The sequence below is a fragment of the Punica granatum genome, chromosome 3 (genome assembly GCF_007655135.1).
Source record: "Punica granatum isolate Tunisia-2019 chromosome 3, ASM765513v2, whole genome shotgun sequence".
Lineage (NCBI taxonomy): Eukaryota > Viridiplantae > Streptophyta > Magnoliopsida > Myrtales > Lythraceae > Punica > Punica granatum.
The window spans coordinates 37,329,689-37,348,157 of NC_045129.1; the positions used below are offsets into that span (position 1 = coordinate 37,329,689).

At 41.7% G+C, this 18,469-nt stretch overlaps 4 protein-coding genes across 11 annotated transcripts; 2 read left to right on the top strand and 2 right to left on the bottom strand.

Annotated features, from left to right (window-relative positions):
* Positions 1 to 4,139: 4,139 nt before the first annotated feature.
* On the top strand, positions 4,140 to 7,607 carry LOC116201356 (probable 6-phosphogluconolactonase 2). Of its 5 annotated transcripts, XM_031532574.1 has the most exons (6): positions 4,140 to 4,407; positions 4,496 to 4,604; positions 4,741 to 4,777; positions 5,732 to 5,942; positions 6,216 to 6,351; positions 6,825 to 7,607. In XM_031532574.1, the coding sequence occupies exons 4-6, from the start codon at positions 5,767 to 5,769 to the stop codon at positions 7,302 to 7,304; spliced, it is 792 nt and encodes a 263-aa protein (XP_031388434.1). In that variant the 5' UTR covers positions 4,140 to 4,407; positions 4,496 to 4,604; positions 4,741 to 4,777; positions 5,732 to 5,766; the 3' UTR covers positions 7,305 to 7,607. The 5 variants fall into 5 exon arrangements, with proteins under 5 accessions (XP_031388434.1, XP_031388436.1, XP_031388435.1 ...); XM_031532576.1 differs by lacking the exon at positions 4,741 to 4,777; XM_031532573.1 differs by lacking the exon at positions 4,140 to 4,407 and having other exon boundaries at positions 4,424 to 4,604.
* A 61-nt stretch (positions 7,608 to 7,668) lies between these two features.
* Positions 7,669 to 11,233, bottom strand: LOC116201354 (fructokinase-like 2, chloroplastic). 2 transcript variants are annotated; one of them, XM_031532568.1, is made up of 5 exons: positions 11,068 to 11,233; positions 9,964 to 10,289; positions 9,036 to 9,673; positions 8,310 to 8,781; positions 7,669 to 8,074 (listed from the first exon to the last, which is right to left on the bottom strand). In XM_031532568.1, exons 1-5 carry the CDS (start codon positions 11,103 to 11,105, stop codon positions 7,845 to 7,847), a joined length of 1,704 nt encoding a protein of 567 aa, XP_031388428.1. In that variant the 5' UTR covers positions 11,106 to 11,233; the 3' UTR covers positions 7,669 to 7,844. The 2 variants fall into 2 exon arrangements, with proteins under 2 accessions (XP_031388428.1, XP_031388429.1); XM_031532569.1 differs by lacking the exon at positions 11,068 to 11,233 and adding an exon at positions 10,767 to 10,990 and having other exon boundaries at positions 7,845 to 8,074.
* A 133-nt stretch (positions 11,234 to 11,366) lies between these two features.
* On the top strand, positions 11,367 to 14,246 carry LOC116201355 (folate synthesis bifunctional protein, mitochondrial). Of its 3 annotated transcripts, none has more exons than XM_031532570.1 (3): positions 11,367 to 11,522; positions 12,314 to 12,421; positions 12,648 to 14,246. In XM_031532570.1, exons 2-3 carry the CDS (start codon positions 12,355 to 12,357, stop codon positions 14,108 to 14,110), a joined length of 1,530 nt encoding a protein of 509 aa, XP_031388430.1. In that variant the 5' UTR covers positions 11,367 to 11,522; positions 12,314 to 12,354; the 3' UTR covers positions 14,111 to 14,246. The 3 variants fall into 3 exon arrangements, with proteins under 3 accessions (XP_031388430.1, XP_031388431.1, XP_031388432.1); XM_031532571.1 differs by having other exon boundaries at positions 11,377 to 11,522; positions 12,308 to 12,421; XM_031532572.1 differs by having other exon boundaries at positions 11,385 to 11,522; positions 12,668 to 14,246.
* A 140-nt stretch (positions 14,247 to 14,386) lies between these two features.
* LOC116201358 (cytochrome b5) lies at positions 14,387 to 16,530 on the bottom strand. The gene is made up of 3 exons (XM_031532578.1): positions 16,254 to 16,530; positions 15,083 to 15,149; positions 14,387 to 14,949 (listed from the first exon to the last, which is right to left on the bottom strand). Exons 1-3 carry the CDS (start codon positions 16,338 to 16,340, stop codon positions 14,696 to 14,698), a joined length of 408 nt encoding a protein of 135 aa, XP_031388438.1. The 5' UTR covers positions 16,341 to 16,530; the 3' UTR covers positions 14,387 to 14,695.
* Positions 16,531 to 18,469: the final 1,939 nt, after the last annotated feature.

Genomic DNA, 18,469 nt, shown 5'->3' on the forward strand with positions numbered 1-18,469 from the left:
TCGTGCATGCCGTGAGTCTTGAAGGACCGAAATAAAAAAATAATGCAACGCGGGCTCATGGAGCCGGTGGTCGGGTCCGACCGGACCGACGGATAACTGAAGAATCGTTTGACTCTTGAGACAGCCGTGGGACAGGTCGAGCTCCCGGGTCATGTCCTGACCACGACTCATTCATCCTATCCGAGTTGTCTTTCCATTTAGACATCACTAAGATTGGGACGTTGAGTCGAGGCAAGACCCGATGCCGCACTCGGGTTGCGCGCTCTCAATGTGCATGGGCGTTGGACCCCGTGATATCGTTTCCTATGAGTTCAGGCTTGAACCGCGATGAATACAGCAAATAACAGAAAAGTACATGTTGCAAAGAGCACGTATTATCATGTTGCATACATATAATTACATAAACAAAATTATTTAAATGAGGCGTATGCGTTATCGGTAGGGAATCCAAGTAGGAAAAGCGATTGGATATCTTTGGAAAAATGTTCGCAGACGGATTTGGATAATTTTAAAAAAACAGGGACGGATTTGAAAATTCGAAAAGTTCAGGGATTGGTTTGAAGATTCAGAAAAGTACAGGGACTGGTTTATAAATTCAGAAGAGTTCAGGGACTGATTTGCAAATTCAGAAAGGTTCAGGGACTGATCTGAAAATTCTAAAAGATGAGGACTGATTTGAAAATTCTAAAAATTGGGACTGTGTAAAAATTTACTGAAAATGCCCTAGGACTTATTTGAAATGAAATTGAAAATCAGGACTGATCTGAAAGATAAAAAAAGAGGCCCGAGGACTAAACTGAAACAACTCGGAAAGTTTCTTGGAATGCTAGAACAATTCTGGAAAATTCAAGGACTGATTGAAAAATGATAAAGTGACCGGGGCTTGATTGAAAATGATTTTGAAATTCGGGGCAGATCTTAAGAAAATAAAAATACTTCTTCTGGACTGAAATGTGACAAAACAGAAAGTTTGTAAAATCGAGTTCGGAGACAAAACGATCACCCACGCGACTCAAGAACATACACTGCACATTATATCCATCAAGAAAGCAATAATATTCAGGGAATGAGCCCTAATCATGCCACTAAATTGAGAATTTACCTAGTTCGGAAAGTTGAGGGGTGATTCTGTAAATAAAAAAAAAAGTCAAAGATATGCTGGGCGAGTTTGACCGGGCCGGTCTGAACAGTATTGGGCTGGCCTGAGCTGGATTGGGCCGAACTCCGATGGTGTGGACTGGGCCGAATGGAAGATTGGGCTGCGAAAGGATGGCTGGGCCGAAGTTGGCGGACTGGGCCGACTGGGCTGGACCTGCAACAGAGAAATAATGGGCTAGTCCCGAGATGCGGGATGGGGCCTTCAAGAGTCGGGCTGGACCGTTGCCGAGTCGGGTTTGGGCTGTTTCGGCTTGAACAGACCCGAATGGTAGCAACAGTCCCGACTGGAAGGGTGGACAGGCCCGACTGGCACAAGTCGGGTCGGACGTCGCCACGGAGGCTCCCGATGGAATTTTGAGGCAAGGTCGGTGGCATTGGACTCCTAACTGACTGAGGAGCACGGTGATAGGTGGCTCGTAGCGAGATTCAACTGACCTGTACGTCCCTTCAAAGTTCGGATCAGAAAAGACGACCAGAGGAACAGACCCGACTGGCACAAGTCGGGTCGGACGTCGCCACGGAGGCTTCCGATGGAATTTTGAGGCAAGGTCGGCGGCATTGGAACCCTAACTGACTGAGGATCATGCCTGCAGTGGTTTCATGAAGATTAGACATGTCTATTTGCCTGAGAGATGCAAAGAAAACCGGTAAAAACTGGAAAAATCTGTAAAAGGAGAAAAGAGAGAAATGGCGGTGGTGCGCGGTTGAGCGGCTCTCGGCACGTGACCACCTCGTCACGGGGGAGAGTGAGGGTCATGAGGAACCCTTAGGAAATGATGGCACGACTTGCCATAGTCGTGAGGTGGTGAAAATGTCGAGGAAGCCCGGGAAAACCGTGAATATGTCCTCTGGACAGGGCTATTTTGGCAAGCTGGAAACTTCAAATCACAAAACTAACATCGGAAATGGACTCAGGAGGTCGAATGCATGTGGGATATGAAGTTTGGTCAAGTTTGGATCGGGTTGGGTGGCGGTCGCCGGAAAACGGTGGAGTTTTCCGTTCTGGACAGTGTTGATTAGGCCATTTAGAAGCCTCAAATCGCAAAACTAACACCGGAAATGGACTCAGGAGGTCGAATGCATGTGGGAAATGAAGTTTGGTCAAGTTTGGATCGGGTTGGGTGGCGGTCGCCGGAAAACGGGATTGGTTTGGCCTTGTTTGGCCTGGTTTCTGGGCTGAGGGGCTGAGAGATTTTTCGAAAAATCGTCGAGCTGTGGATTTCTCGGTCGTAGGCGAGCTGGAGGTTTCCGGGTCTTGTTTGTCTGTGAGCTCCGGGACCTTTTTTGTCTGTGAGCTCCCCCCCCATTCCCCCGGACGAGCTGCGGGTTTTTCCGAAAAGAAAAACCGAGAGAGAGAGAGAGAGAGAGAGAGAGTGCGTTTGCGTGTTCGAGGAGTCGCGTGCGCATAGGGGTTGGCGTGCGGCAGGCAGGCTCGGGCGCAGCGGCAGCAGAGGTCCCGAGACCGATCCGTCCCTGCCAGGAGGAAGAAGAAGAAGAAAAGAAAAGAAAAAGAAAAGAAGAAGAACACAGGAAGAAGAAGAAACGATGAAGAAGAAGAACAGGAAAATGGGGGGAGGGGGGCCTGATCAACGGTCAAAGTTGTCAGACTTTGACCGTTTGACCTTTTTTTTTTTTTTTTACGCGCGTATAAATTGAAAATTCCATCTTCTTGATCGGACGTCGAAAAAATAATTCGAGATTGCCATCGTGTTCAGAAAAATTCGCTGATCGATATTGTGCGATGAATTTATTTTCAATCTCGAATTTTGTCCCGAATTTTGAAAATTGACGTCGATGTACGCGAAATTCGAAAATGTCCCAAATAAAATTAGTGTTAAATTAGGCAAATTGCTATTTCCAAAAATGTCCTAAAAAGTCGTGAATACTCGAATAATTAATCGGAAATATTTCCCTCACGAGTGGTAAAAATGGCGATTTTGCCCCTCTGGAGCCGGTGGACCAAAATTGGGTGCTGACAATAATGAAAAGTGGAAATACTCAATTAATGGAGGAAGATAAACGAAATAAAGAGTGAAATTGAAATTAAGCTTATAAGCCTCTCTTGTAATCGTAAAAATTATGAAATTTGGGATAATTAAAAATAATTAACATATAATATTGATAGTGTCATAGTAAATATCGTTTGAGGAGTTTGAGGGTTTATTTCATAACGGAGTTTGTCCTTACTTCACTCTACTCTTCTCCACTTTCAACTATTTAAAATTTTTAGGTGGATTTTTTTTTCTTTAAGTGAATTCTTTTTTCTTTTAAATTTAAATGAAGTAAGATTTTTACTGGCTATTTGAAAAATAATTATATATATATATATATATATATAAACAATGCCCCCAAATTGCATAATAGATTATTTCAGTCTCTTATACAAGACAAGTGCATCATTCTCACAATCTGTCATGATTCAACCATCCAAACTTGGACAACAATATTTATGACAGTTTTAATCGTCCCCCAACTTTACTTATTTTATTTATTACAAAGTCACTTTCAAGTGCCTATTTATTTAATTAATAACTTTCTCTTGAATAATTGTTAAGAAGACAGTAATGTCTTTCTTCTCTTTAATGTTGGTCAATTAGCGTTCTGATCGTCCTTTCATATTTCGACAGGTGAAGCCGATTCATTCCTATCGTACAACATATGATTCATGTGATACTAGTGTCATAATTAATCACTTTGTCATACATAACCGACCGTTACCGACTTGCCACGTAGTCGTGATTTAGTAAATAAATGAAAAAATATTGTTTGACAACAAATTATCCCCCTCCTAGCATGACCTGCAGAAGAACGTAATGCAAACGTCGTGTGTTCAAAATTCCCTATATAGGTATTTTTCTTTCATCTATAACGTTATTATACGTTCGTTTCCGAATAAATTTGGAGTTGGGAGTCCGGAAATACCGACCAAACCATGTAACTTATTCCATTCGAGTTATTATAAGTATCGTATCGGATCGAAATATTCTAATCTTAAGATCGGTCACAGAATTTCCATTAAAAAAAAAGGGGGGAAGGAAAAAAATGGCAACTCCTTTCTTGTGTACAAGAGAGGAGCACGAAGAAGGTCTCTGTTTGAGGAATTGAGCAGGAAAAAGAACAGTTTGCATATATCCATTTGCATGCACAAATCTCGCCCGGCTGTCAGAAAAGGGAGAGAGCTGTCTGTCAATCGCCGAGGATCTTTTGGGGCTCTGTCGGATTAACCCATCTCATCATCCACTCCTTCGGGTCTGAATTTCGCCCTCCCCTCCCCCCGCCCCCCTTTTCTCTCTCCCTCTCTCTGTAGTCTACAGCCGTTTTTATCCGTTTCCTGCAGAAACAGAGAGAGAGAGACCCACAGAGAGGAGAGGAGAGGAGAGGAGAGGAGAGGGAGTTGATGTGTGCGACTCGTCACCATCATTGGCTACACGTGGAGCCATAGAAAGGTGGAAAAAAAAAGGAAAAACAAGAAATTTTCCCCAAAGTTTCTTCCTTTTTGTTCATATATATATATCTGTGTGTGTGTGTGTGTGTGTGTGATATGATATCATCACTCTCTCTGAACTTCTATACTTCGATCAGTGGGATTGCGAGAGGTTTTGACCCCGCCGACCTGTATGTATGTACCTATCTTTTTCTTGATCATGAACTTTCGCATTTTTTTTTTGGGTCTTCCTTCGATTTTTGTGTTGCTGATAGTAGCTGTTGTTTTCGGTTGCTGTTTCTTGGATTAGTATGACTTGCATGGTCTGCTTCTTTGGTCGATTATCGTAATCTGTTTGTGATTTTAGTGCAATGCTGCTGTGGAAATGCTAATTCGGGTTGTTTGTGATATGGATCTTATCAGTTCTTGATCACTGGACATCGATTTTTCCTCGTGATGGATTTCGCAGATGAAGTGTATAGTCTGTCAAGATGAATTTTTTCTTTCTTTTTTCCCCTTAACAGTCCACATTTCTTCAGTTGTGATGCTGTGATAGACAGAATTCACTGCAAATGCCTCATTTTGATCAATCCGGGATGTCATCGTACATTGGCCAAAAAAACGATGCCACTTTGTAACTTTTACCAATTGATGTTGATTTTTTTGTGTCAAGAGTCAATCACTTGTTCGAGAGGATCTATCGCCGCATAAGAATTTCCAGTTCACTTAGTTTTCTGTCGGATTTACTTAACTGGTGGAATGATCAACGGTTTGCTTGTTGGTTCTGTTGGGTGGATGAAGAAGATCGATTGCTTCTCTGTTGCAGATACTTCTGTTTTGTTTTGCATGATAGAGTAGTCGATACCCACGATAGGTCTGGCTTCTTGACTTGTTGCATTATTTCGATTTTTGCTGCCTAAAAGTTTTCAGGTTGTCATATAGTTTCTATTTCCGTTACCCAAAACTTTGCAAATGTCATTTAGTTGTTGCGCTATTTCAGTTTTCATTACCTGAAATTCGGTTAGTGTCATTTTGTTGTTTGTTCTCTCAACCAAACTGGGCAAGCACTGTCTATCTTTTACCTCTATTTAACTTCAGGATGTCACTCTCTCAAGCCTTATAAATCTTGGTTTTGGGGTTTTATTACAGAAGTCGTGGCACAAATCAAGTTGGTACAGGGAGGGATGGCTCTCTCTGGGGTATCTCCCAATAGGAGAGGAGACCTGAGAATCCATGAAAACTTGGATGAGCTCAAGACAGACTTGGCAGATTATATTGCCGAGCTATCAGAAGTGACGGTGAAGGATCGTGGAGTCTTTTCCGTGGCTTTATCTGGTGGCTCCCTCATCAGCTTAATGGGGTATATATAAATGTCTTACCTCCTCTCACTATGCTTGCTTATCAAATTTCTATTATTTTGGTTTTCTGTGAATGCCTAGAGCAACCACGATTGATCCATTTGAGACCCGGTTCCACACCCCCCCCCCCCCCCCCCCCCCCCCCCCCCCCCAGTGTTCCAACCAATAACTCAAAGAACCTTTCTCTCAAAGTGAAAATTCTCATCACAAGCAATATCTATCACTCAAAAGAGAGACTTGAGCTTGTTTGTGAAGAATTCGACTGTATTTTGCAGGAAGCTCTGTGAAGCTCCTTACAGCAAGACTGTGGACTGGGCAAAATGGCACATCTTCTGGGCAGATGAGCGGGTGGTGGCAAAGACCCATCCCGATAGCAATTATAAGTTAGCAAAAGATGGGCTTTTTTCGAAGGTATGTAGCTTTCATATGAATAAACTACCTTTGACGAGAACAAATTCAGGTTACTGTTGATGGAAGTTCTTGCGGTTACTTCCCTTCCTTTAATACTTTGCAATTTGTATGGTATATTGTTAGTCTCTTCGGTAGAAAATGTGCATGAAGAATGGTCTTGTGAGTTTGGGACTTTGCTTTTGAATGTGGGACTGTAAATTTGAAAGCTTAAGCTTAGGTCTTTGGTATCAAAATATTTGCGTGCCAAATGAAAATGTCGCCTCATTCTTAGATACAAGATTTGAGATCTTCAGGTTGGCTTGTGAGACATTCATGGGCACGGAGTCGGCTTGTTAAGGAGGCCATTGTGAAATTCAAAAAAAAATATATATATATATATATATATATATATATATATATATAAAAAGTGAGAGACAGAGAAACATTTCTATCACTGGCATTCTCGTAATCTTATTTTGTTGTCACATGTGCAGGTTCCAGTTATTCCTAGTCATATGCACTCTATCAATGACAACTTGTCCTCGGAGGAGGCAGCTAATGACTATGAGTTTGTGATCCGACAGCTCGTGAAGACACGCGTGATCAGTGCATCTGAAGTTAACGACTGTCCTAAGTTTGACCTCATCCTCCTCGGGGTGGGCCCTGATGGTCAAGTTGCCTCTCTCTTTCCGGAACACCCAATCCTCAATGAGAAGGATGAGTGGGTCACTTTTATCACCAATTCACCCAAACCCCCGCCGGAGAGGATCACCTTCACATTGCCTGTCATAAACTCAGCATCAAACATTGCCGTGGTCGCAACGGGTGAGGCCAAAGCGGAAGTGTTGCGATCCATTCTTGATGATGATGTGGGTCCTAACTGCCCTTCACTGCCTGCAAAGATGGTTCAGCCGGGAAGTGGGAAGCTGGTTTGGTTCCTAGACAAGGATGCTGCTTCAAAGCTCCAAGGTTAATGGTTAAAAGGCGAGCTCTTCTCAGCTCAAAGTAATGTAGCAGCTGTATCTACTAGAGAAACTGAAACTCAAAACACCGAGTGTTCCGTTTTTTGCCCTTTTTGTTAAGTAGAAAAGATAGAAGTTTCAAGAAACTAATTCGGGTTTGATCCTCCATTTTGGCACATCCTCGTCTAGGAGAGCTACTGTCCTTTCTGTAGAAGTACAACTAGAAGAGGTTGATAAAATATGGGTTTACACAAGCCTTTTTGGTCCCTGCTATGCAAAAATTGCTACTTCTGGAAATGTCATATTGATGATTCCCAACCGCCAGAGTATGTCAAAATGAAATCACCATACAAATAGTACAAATTTACGATGCATATGCGGTTGTAAAGCGTCGAACTTTCGCTTCAGCAATTGAGTCAAGTAACAGTGAGTCAAAAAATTGGTTCTACAACAACTAACTCTTACGGTTATGAAGCCAAACACCAATAAAGAACGAATCACTCGGTTTACTTTACAGGGGAGAAGGAAAAAAATCTGCAGTACTATGATGAACTAACTCACAGCCTCTAACGCCTGCGTTCGATATTCCTTTTCAGTTATTGAAAGGATCCCGTTGGGGTCGGGCGTGGCCATCTCTTTGCCTTCCTTTGGAGGGAACCCCCGCGTTCTCGCGAGAAGCCACTGGTCTATGACCCCGCAGTCAATTGCGTATTTTATCGAGTGTTCTAAGTAGCCTTTCTCAGTGATCAGTTGTGGCTGAACCGTCAGCATCCTCATGAGAGCTGTAAAATAGCAGCAGATGGCATAAATTGGTAAAGTTCATAGGCATATACGCAAATTTAACCTAAATCGGGCCAATCATAACTGTTGATCGTTATGCTTCCCATGTTTACTATTACTACAATCAATAGTGTAAACTGATTAAATCCAGAAAATCATTCTAGACACTAAATATATTAAAGAGTTTCCAAGAGAAGCCACAGAATGCAGAGATGAAAGACTTCATGGTTCTCATACCGGCAACAATGGCATCTCCCGATGCTGACATGTCACAAGTGAATGGAGTGAGAGGGGGATCCTCCATCCCGTGGACGGCGCCGTCATGTTCCCTTGTGTAGTAGTGAATCTTTGAAGTTCCATTTGTCATGAACAAGACCTTGAGATTCTGGTGCCACAACGGTTCCAATATTTCAGGATCATAGTGCATGAACTTAGCCTTTGAGTTGTCCTGGGTGTCAAATTCCTCAGAGGGATCAATACCACAAAGGAACTCGAGCTCTTGCTTGGTCACCTCTATAAAATCAGCGAGCTCCCAGACCTGCTGTATGAATGCCTTGGTCTCCTCGCTCGAGTGCCACAGAGGCAGCGGGAGATTGACATCGTAGAATATAAGCCCTCCAAGTTTCTTTGAGATCTTGATTGCCTGAAGGGCTGTTGATCTCATATTTCGCTCAAGGAGGGAGTGAGTGTTGATGTAGAACATCTTCGCCTGTGCAATAAGCACATATAATTGGTCAATCATCAAACGTAACAAAAGCATCATCCTGATATCAACATATGGGGGATACTAAGCTCGGTTTCTTCGTGTAGAATTGAAGTTTTCCATTTTTCTATCTTTCTTTGTTGGAAAAGAGAGTAAATAAGGGACAAGGTTATTGCAGCTACCAATTGGAAAAGTTTTTGGAATTAAGTAGTATCGATCAGATCATAGACATAAGTCTACAATTAAAACAAAAGAATTACCTCCTTCAGGACATCGATATTGATATCAGACTTTGATAAAGAATCCTCTGCACAAGGTTTGATGCAACTCATTTTCAATCGACCTCTCTTCCCAATCTTCATCACTGACTTTGCCGACTGCCTCTTATTATCAATACGGACTGACCGGGTCTGAACATTGTTGACATTCAAATAATAAAGCATTGCCTGCCCATACTCGTCACCCCCGAGTTTACCCATCATAGCAACTTTACCACCTAGGGTTGCGAGAGCAGTCGCCACACTCCCTGCAGAGCCTCCTGGAGCCCTGAAGAACTTCTCTGGGGCCCACAAAGCATCCTTCATTCTCTCATGGATTTCGTAGTCTATGAGTCTGTTAGCTGGCCTCCCAGAGGGTACAAAGGCATGTTGGGCGGCTCCAAAACAGCAGATGAGAGTAGGCCACCCATATGAGTCACTTATATCTTCTCCATCATCCTTTCCCAAATCTAGCTCTACCTCGCTCTCATCGCTTGCATTGGCAACAAAAGTGGAGTCCTCTGCTTCACTTAATTCAGTCTCACTAACTTTATCTTCGACATCATTAATCTTCTTTTTAGTCTTCCTTCCTCTCCTCACCTTCTCAGGCTTGTCTTCCACAGTTGTAGAAGTAGATGCAGCTGTAATTAATTATTATCAGATTTCCCTAGTTTAGAATATATATATATATATATATATATATGATGCGACCCACCCGAACTCATGCCCATCAAACAATAACCTCGAAGAAAATATGTGGCACCTAAAATGGCCCATGCCAACAAGGATAAGACACCCACCAGTATTCATAACAGATGTTTTTGGGCCAACATGTCCATGCTCTTAGATAATTATCGCAATTATGAGTTCATGCATCTTATGCTTTGAGGACACAAGATGACATAAACACCATAGACTACAGGTAAATTACCTTTCTTCCGAGTCTTTCGGGGTTTCTTCTGGGAATCTTCAACTGATGCAGATGCAACTGTTTCCTCATCACTAGTCACAGCCGATTCAGAGGGATCAACAGGAGAATCTACCGTAGATTTCTTTCTTGTTCTACCGGTTGCTTTCTTAGCAGTCCTTGGCATCTTCTTTCTCACATCAGCCTCATCTTCAGTTAATTCCAACAGGACGGAATTCTTAACTGCTTTTTTCCTTGCTGAAGCGGTATGGCCCCTTTTATGATGTATGTTGACACCTTGAAACTGCAACAGGTTCAGTGATGGAGCAAAAGGCCAATCATTGTTCCACCTGCACATTAGTCCGGTATGCATCACATACTATTTCAAGAGCAAAAACCCTTACATATTAAAGAGTAAAATTGGGTATTTTCCATCGCAAAATAATCAAAAGGTAGAAGTAACGAAAGTGTAAACAAAGGGTAAGCATCACAACATCAGAAGAAATAAAGACATCTCAACAATAGTGCAAGAGTCAAATCACCCTGCAGTTACAGCACAAAAATCCACGGATCTTCCTCAAGTGGAACAGCCTCTTGATCTCTCTTACTCTCCTCTTTCTTCAGATAATCTAGGAATGACTGGGTGCTACCATTTCAAAATCCCAATTCCATTATGCACAATCAAATTTCTTAGATGACCAATGAAAGAATTGATCCTCATGATGCTAAATGAATTTTGGAAGCATAGTAAATTCTTTCTTAAACACGAAATAGAGCATATTTCTCTGCTCACAACCGACTACTAAATAAACCCAGGAATCGCTTACGGGACATTTGCAGAAACTCCATCTTTGTCCATGAATTCAGAGTCTTTCAGCTCTCGCCAGATTATATCCCGGAAAAGCGGAACAGTTCGGATAGAACCAGAGCCCGACTACACCAACACTCAAAAAGATACGAGCTCAACCAAGAACCAAATGAGATGCGAAGAATCAACCCGCAGGACCCAACTACGAGAAACTCACTCCAATCAAACAAGAATATGCAGGGATAGCCGGCAATTGCAGAACGAATTGTACACACAATACAATAGGATAGAAGATGGTTATCGGAGAGGGAGAAGCAGACCTTGGCAGTGAGAAGTGGGTGAAGACAAGAGAGTTCATATACGTAGACTTTGGAGGGAGCTTCAGAGATGGGTTTGTGAGCTGAGACCCAAAGTTCCGAGCTTGGAGTGAGGGTTGAAGAAGGGGTTTATGTCTATCTCCGGATCAAAAGGGCGGGACAGACATAGGATGAGGATTAGTAGTTGTTGTTGTTGTTTGTAAATCATGTGCCGACTTGCACGTGCCGAATCCTGCCGACCCGTGAGGAACTTGATATTTGCCCCTGCAGATTTACAAAATTACAACTTAATGCCATGAACTCCTCTTGCTTTCGGCACATGTTGTCGGCATTCTATGGTTCTCTGCTCGGCTCTCCCTCCCTCTCACATCCCTCTCATCTCCTATGAGAGAATACCCGGCAAGCAAGTATTGCTATTTCAGTTCAATCTCTGACTAAAGAAAGTCGGGATTTTTGAGGTAATATTCTCTCTTCAGTGCGTATCTTTTCTTCCCCGAGATTCTGTTCTTCGCGGCGGCGTCTACGATTTTTGTGTCGTTAGCCCAGCTTCGTGGTTTGAACTGGGTTTGCTTGAGTTAGCTTTACCCTGCTTTATGGGCATGCTGGAACTTGTTTGAGAACGGCATTTCTGGAGCTTGTTGCTATAACGAAATGCTGCTCCTTGAAGTTGAGTTAGAATTGGGCTTGGTCTGTAGGATGGGATGCGCTGTTTTCTTCAATGCGTGAGACTTATTCGATCAATTGTGTAAATGAACTGCATTTGATGGTCGGCTGTGATGCTATTCAGTCGGAATTATGAGTTTTGAGCGGCTGATATTGAACCTTCCTTTTTTGATAAGATATTGAACCTTCCTGTGCTGGATATATGTGATGCTATTAGATCCTTGATATTGGTTTGACCCCCTTGTTGAGACCTGCTTAGCTTGGAGGACTTGAATTGTTTGCAATTCCATTCTCGCTTACTTTGATCTGTTGCTTTGACATTTACACCACGTCGACAGAAGTGAGAGTTTGAGTGAACCAATAGCATGGAATATTGGGGATCTTCTCTCTTGGTTTCCTAGTAATTCGGGGAAGCTTAAGCTAATTATTGTTTTCTTTGCCTGCAAGAGCTACATTTGTCCTCGTCATTGGGTCTATTACATTGAATTCTTAATTGCTGCTTATTGCTCTTCAACCATTCCATACTAAACTTTTGTGGGAAGTTATCCTTTCCATGGCCCTGATAATCGTGTGTTGCAAGCTGCAGAGACAAGCTGCTTAGTTGTGCATGAGGAGATAGTATCTGAAATGAATATTTTCAAAAAGCTTACTCCTGGCAAACATTTGTACGGTGCATCCTTGAAGTATCCAGCAGGTAATCTCATCATACTCAACCAAATTCATGCTTTTGACGAATATGTTTTCTTGATAGTTGAAACTCCAAGGCAATTGGCTTAGGAGCTAGTTTTGCTATATCCATGGAAGTAGCAATTTTAAGAACCAGAACTTAATCGTCTTTTCACGAGAAATGTTTGTGAAGGGCACTTGTAACCCATGGGCCAAAGCAATTTAAAGAATTCCTTATTTGGTGTTCTCTGTAGCTTATCGTTTTCTGCTTCAGCCATCCTATAGCACAGTAGAAGTTCATTCCCAGCAGCAGGAAGTTGTGATTGCTATTGGTAGCAATGTCGGAGACAGACTTAACAATTTCAATGAGGCTTTACGCCTAATGAGGAAATCAGGCATAGAAATCAGCAGACATGGTTGTCTATATGAGACGGCACCTGCCTATGTGACTGATCAGCCTCGATTCCTCAACTCTGCTGTTAGAGGGGTCACAACTCTTGGGCCCCATGATCTATTACAGGAGCTGAAGAAGATCGAGAAAGACATGGGCCGAACTGCTGGGATAAGGTATGGGCCTAGGCCAATTGACTTGGATATTCTGTTCTACGGCAAGTTCAGGATCAACTCGGATACTCTGACCGTCCCTCATGAGAGAATATGGGAGAGACCCTTTGTGATGGCCCCCTTGATCGATTTGCTGGGATTAGACGTTGATAATGACACAGTTGCTAGCTGGCACTCGATGTCGGTACAGTCCAGCGGGCTCCATGAGTCATGGCAGAAGTTGGGTGGAGAATCTCTAATTGGGAAGGAAGGTATGAAGAGAGTACTACCAGTGGGTAATTGGCTGTGGGACTGGTCAGAGAAAACCTCGATCATGGGAATTCTTAACTTAACGCCAGATAGTTTTAGTGACGGGGGGATGTATCAGTCAGTAGAAGCTGCAGTTTCACATGTACGATCAATGATCACGGAAGGGGCAGATATGATTGATCTAGGAGCACAATCCACAAGGCCATCAGCAGAACTGATCTCCCCTCGGGAAGAATTGAACCGATTACTTCCAGTCCTTGAAGCAGTTTTGGAGATGCCTGAGATGGAGGGAAAGTTTGTATCTGTGGATACCTTTTACTCGGAAGTTGCTAGAGAAGCTGTCAATAGGGGAGCCCACCTTGTGAATGATGTATCTGCGGGAAAATTAGACAGTCAGATGTTCAAAGCTGTTGCTGAACTTAAGGTTCCTTACATTGCCATGCACATGAGAGGAGACCCTTCTACGATGCAGAACAATGAAAATGTGCAGTATCAGGATGTCTGCAAGGAGATTACGTCTGAATTGTATTCGAGGGTTAAGGAAGCAGAACTGTCGGGCATACCAGCTTGGAGGATAATTATTGACCCGGGAATCGGGTTTTCAAAAAGGACTGAGCATAATGTGGACATTCTTGTGGGCTTACCGGCCATCCGGGAACAAATTGCGATGAAGAGCTTGGCGGTGGCTCATGGCCCAATGTTGATTGGGCCTTCAAGGAAGAGATTTCTTGGTGAGATATGTCAACGACCTGTCGCAGTTGAGCGGGATCCGGCAACTGTTGCTTCAGTCACTGCAGGGGTACTGGGTGGTGCAAACATAGTGAGGGTTCACAATGTTAGGGATAATCACGATGCGATGAGAGTCTGTGACGCAATGCTAACGAGGAGGAGATCTCGTTCGTGATATTTTAATTGATCATTTGCTCAGTAGTGAATTTCTTCTCTTTTGATTTCTCAAGGAGTTGTCCTCCTCTTTTGCCATCAATTGATGTAACCGAAATTTTGTTTGTGCAAAATAATGAAGGCCAAAGCTTTTTAAATTTTGTTTGTCCTCTTCTCTAAGTTTTGCTCAATCCGGAAAAAAAATGAAACCGGCAAATTCTGGATGGCACAATTCTTTGTCATAGGGCTTACAAGAAATGGAACATATCGGTATATTTTCGATACCCCGTTCCAAACATGGAATTAATACTCAGGCTCACGATCCAATTCAATTAGAATCAACTTTCCAGTGTATTCCGCAGAAACTACTGCTCTCAGTAATGCTAAAACAATCCTCAATAGCTCAAAATCAGCAGCCATTCGGACAAATGAAACTTGTGAATCAATGTCATCATTCAATTGCATAGCAAAAATCCTATTCATAATCTGAATGAATCAAAGGGCGATGGATGTGACAGCCTCTCTGTAAGGGCAAATTGCTTGAAGAAATTTTTTTTAAGCAATTCCAGTTTCAATGTAGAGCCGGGAAAGACACAGTCCGCTTTCTTCACTTCTTGCGCAAGACTATGAAGCCAACTACCACTGAGATACCGATAACAGCAACAGGGACAGCCCAGTACTGCTTACTTAAGTCCAAGAGCTTCTGACCATAGTTTTCGGAGGATGTTTTGGATGAGATCTCAAGCTCGGGAATGGCAGTGGAGGAAGAGTTGTCAAGCTCGCCGATGCAGAAGGTCTCTAAGAGCTCCCTTGCTTCTCTACTGTGGCCAGCATCTTCAAAATCATCTGTGGCATCCTTTCCTTGAAAAGAGTAATGCAATAACGGAAGAAGGATTTCATCAACTACTTGATTCAGTTTATTATTATTTCACTGGGAAGCACAAATGCAGAAAAAGCAAAAAAGAATTCCGTTAAATATCGGGATAAGGAGTACCTGTTGCAGCAAGGACTACATCGTCTCCACCTGGATGCTCGTCCAAGTATGAGGACACATCGTACACCTACACCAACAAAGAAATACTTCTATTTGAGAGCGAGAAACAGGGGAAAGATTCATTTATTTGGAGTCTACTGAAGCAAATCAGCTGTTACAAAACAGGGAGCAGAAAGAAAGAGAATAACCTGAAGAATATATAAAATATAAAAAGGAACTTTGCTTCAGGAGAATTGTTCAAACCCAACAAAGAAAATTTTGATATGCTCAGGTAATACAAAAAGGTAAGATTCAGCTCGGAAGAGTACAGTCAAGCAATGATGGTAATGGTCTAATGATAATTTTGTAGTACACACACACACACACACACACAGAAAGAGAGAGAGGATTGCATTATAGCAAAACATCGGACAAGCTATCATTCAGTTAAGACCTGTTCCATTGTCTCATGCACCATTAAAGAAAAACCATCTTATCTATCAGACTCACAAATACTGAACTATGAACTCTTCCCCAATACGAACTCAATAAAAAGACATTTCAAAGTGCAGAATGCAAATGTAATCCACTGAAGAATTTCACCTTGGCAGTTCAAGTAACTCAAGCCCAAAAACATAACCGATCCCTAGAAGCAAGGAACTGGATCAGATAAAATCGATAAACTTGGCATAAAGTCAGAGCTCAGCCACAAGCTTCATCCAGACTCCAACAACTAATCCTTTTGGCTCGAATCAAGTCTCAGATACCAAACAGCATATAGAAAAGATAAACAAATGGAAGGCCATCTCGATGACATTAAGTAGATTGGTTTTACATTCCGACATCAGTACTCATGCCTTTAAATTCATCAACAGGTTCAACCTCCTTCAGCAAAATATAATACTCATCATTTCAAATGAAATGGAATCCAACAGAAAAACAAGAGCTTTGCTTGTAGATCCAAACGGCCGGCGCAAATTCAAGTTCATGGAAGAAGGTATTTTCATCTCACAATTAACAAAAGGCAAAACCCTTCAACCCCATAGCCAAGAATCTCAGAGCAACAGCTTCCTCAGACAAGATAACAAGAATCCCAATTCCAATTCCATATCCATTTCATTTTTTCCTTACAGGCGGCAGCTTGAAAAAAATGGGTGGGAAAAGGGTCGGATGCAGGGAGAGATTACATCACCTTGCCGTCAACAACAATCCAGCAATCGTCCTTGGAGGAGTGCTGGGAAGCTTCCTGCATCGTGAATATCTTGGTGATGGTCGGCATCTTCTTCTTCTTCTTCTTCCCGGGCTTACTCGACCAAGAACCTCCTGCTCCCTCCTCCTCCTCCTCCCCCCTTCGGAGTCAACCTCACAGCCAATGGAACTTCCGTCTTCTGCTTCAACAATTGTTCGCCTGCGCCTGGCTCTTTGTGCTGCTATTGGGGTCAGGCTCAGCCGACCAAACACAGCACAACAGTTGCGGGGGTCTCGCCCTTCACGACCGCGCTTGACTCGGGCCGACAGGCAAACACTTCGAACCCCCAGTTGGGTTGGGCTTGTGTGGGCCGACCAATAGGCCCTATTGAAGAAATTTTCTTTTTCTTTTTATTTTTTTGATATATAATTATTATATAATATAGTATAATATTAACGGTATGGAGAAATTGTTCATGGAGTTGACGAGCAAATTTTGTTGGACGAGACTGATGAAAAAACACTCATTAGGAATTCCTTCTCTTTTTTTAAAGATAAACTTATGGCTCATACCAAATACAAATAATATAGCACCCTGAACTACTCACACTCGATATTTCGAGAGCATGTGGCAGTCATATTGGTTGCTTGGGCGCCTGATTACCAGACTAATCCACGCGCTTACTGCGTTCTCATTCTCAAAACGTGTGTAAGGTCGATTAATTGATTAATGCATGTTCTTGTAAAGTACGATCACAGGTACCTCGACTTATTGGGCTTAGTCCAGCAGAAATGAGCACCCTCCAGGCATCTGTCTATATATTGTGTACGTACGTACCACTAGCTTCGGTTAGTCTCGGATATATTAAGTTTGCTATTGATAAGATATTTCCATGTCGGTATGGTCTCGACCTTTTTTTTTTTTTTTTCCTTTCTGGTTATAAATGAGCCCATAGACCTAGTAAAATGAAATAGGTCTTAGCCTCTTTGTATAATAACAAGCTAGCACATGGGGGATCACTCGCAGTAAACACAAAAGTTACAATCCATTTGCGGTTAAACAAAAGGAAACATATGGTATTACCAAATATATACATGGGAGTAGGCTCATGAACCATGCACATGATATTTATATTACGACTGTGTTTTCATCAAAAAAGAAAAAGAAAAAGAAAATTACAACTGTGTTTTCCCATTTTCTTCCCAGAATAAATTAATTTGAGGTCATTTAAGAATTAATTAGTCTATTTTGCCCGCTTATTGCTCGGGCCTAATGAGGGAAAAAATGTTATAAATATGATAAAATTTAAGTTCATTAAAATAGGTGAGAAAAATAGATGGAATAAGAATGAAAAAATATAATTTGACTTGAGATTCATGTATATATTTTAATGCAAGAATGTGAAGGTGTTTTACCATGATTAGGGGTTCACAAAAAACGTCTATATGGAAGGATCTCGCGGGAGTATTAATTTAAAAATAAATATATTTAAAGATAGATATATTTGTGTGTATGTATATATATGTATTTTTTGGGTGTGTAATATGGTATTCGGATAACTAATGGACTCTAAATAATCTAATTGGAGCCCAGTCAGCCTACTAAGGATAAAATTCTCCCAATCAATTTTTTTTTATTCACAAAGTCTTGAACTTAGACTTTGCTTAAGGAAAAATAAATACCCAACTGCTTAAATCAACTCTTATTAGTTGTATATACGTGTATTGAGACACGTACTGTGCTAATCATCTTCATATGTGGTATATGGATGATCAACAGCTAGCTAGCCTGGGGTACGTATATCCATGCATGCAATTGGTTTTAGGATGGGAAGTACGTAAAGTACGTACGAGACCTGAATGGAAGGGATCTACCTGAAGATTTTGCCTCCCACAGATTTAATCCTCCTCTCCCCCTTTCTGTTGCTTTTTGTACAATTGCCTTGTTCCCAAGTGCATCATCCATTCTCAGCTATGATACCATGATCGATCATTTGTGAGCAACTGGTAAGTATTAAGAACTTGTTTGGGATTAGCTCAACTTTATTCTAATTATATATATATTTATTTAATTGAATTGTAATAATCGTGCGGTTGAATTATGAGAAAAAAATGTGAAAAAGTAATGAATAATTGAGAAAAAGTAATAATTATGTTGTTGAATTTTGAAAAAAAGTAATGAATAATTGAAATAATTTATTATTAAAAATTAAATTGAAT

What these genes read in the sequence shown, in the direction of transcription:
- LOC116201354 (XM_031532568.1), bottom strand. Translation starts at nt 11,105, where the DNA reads ATGAACTCTCTTGTCTTCACCCACTTCTCACTGCCAAG. An exon ending in ACCCACTTCTCACTGCCAAG is followed by an intron (nt 10,290 to 11,067) that starts GTCTGCTTCTCC and finishes ACTAATGTGCAG; the next exon opens with GTGGAACAATGATTGGCCTT. An exon ending in GGGAGATGCCATTGTTGCCG is followed by an intron (nt 8,075 to 8,309) that starts GTATGAGAACCA and finishes GCTATTTTACAG; the next exon opens with CTCTCATGAGGATGCTGACG.
- LOC116201355 (XM_031532570.1), top strand. Translation starts at nt 12,355, where the DNA reads ATGAATATTTTCAAAAAGCTTACTCCTGGCAAACATTTGTACGGTGCA. An exon ending in ATCCTTGAAGTATCCAGCAG is followed by an intron (nt 12,422 to 12,647) that starts GTAATCTCATCA and finishes TGTTCTCTGTAG; the next exon opens with CTTATCGTTTTCTGCTTCAG.
- LOC116201356 (XM_031532574.1), top strand. Translation starts at nt 5,767, where the DNA reads ATGGCTCTCTCTGGGGTATCTCCCAATAGGAGAGGAGACCTGAGAATC. An exon ending in TCCCTCATCAGCTTAATGGG is followed by an intron (nt 5,943 to 6,215) that starts GTATATATAAAT and finishes TGTATTTTGCAG; the next exon opens with GAAGCTCTGTGAAGCTCCTT. An exon ending in AAGATGGGCTTTTTTCGAAG is followed by an intron (nt 6,352 to 6,824) that starts GTATGTAGCTTT and finishes TCACATGTGCAG; the next exon opens with GTTCCAGTTATTCCTAGTCA.
- LOC116201358 (XM_031532578.1), bottom strand. Translation starts at nt 16,340, where the DNA reads ATGCCGACCATCACCAAGATATTCACGATGCAGGAAGCTTCCCAGCAC. An exon ending in GGATTGTTGTTGACGGCAAG is followed by an intron (nt 15,150 to 16,253) that starts GTGATGTAATCT and finishes TTGTTGGTGTAG; the next exon opens with GTGTACGATGTGTCCTCATA. An exon ending in TGTAGTCCTTGCTGCAACAG is followed by an intron (nt 14,950 to 15,082) that starts GTACTCCTTATC and finishes ACTCTTTTCAAG; the next exon opens with GAAAGGATGCCACAGATGAT.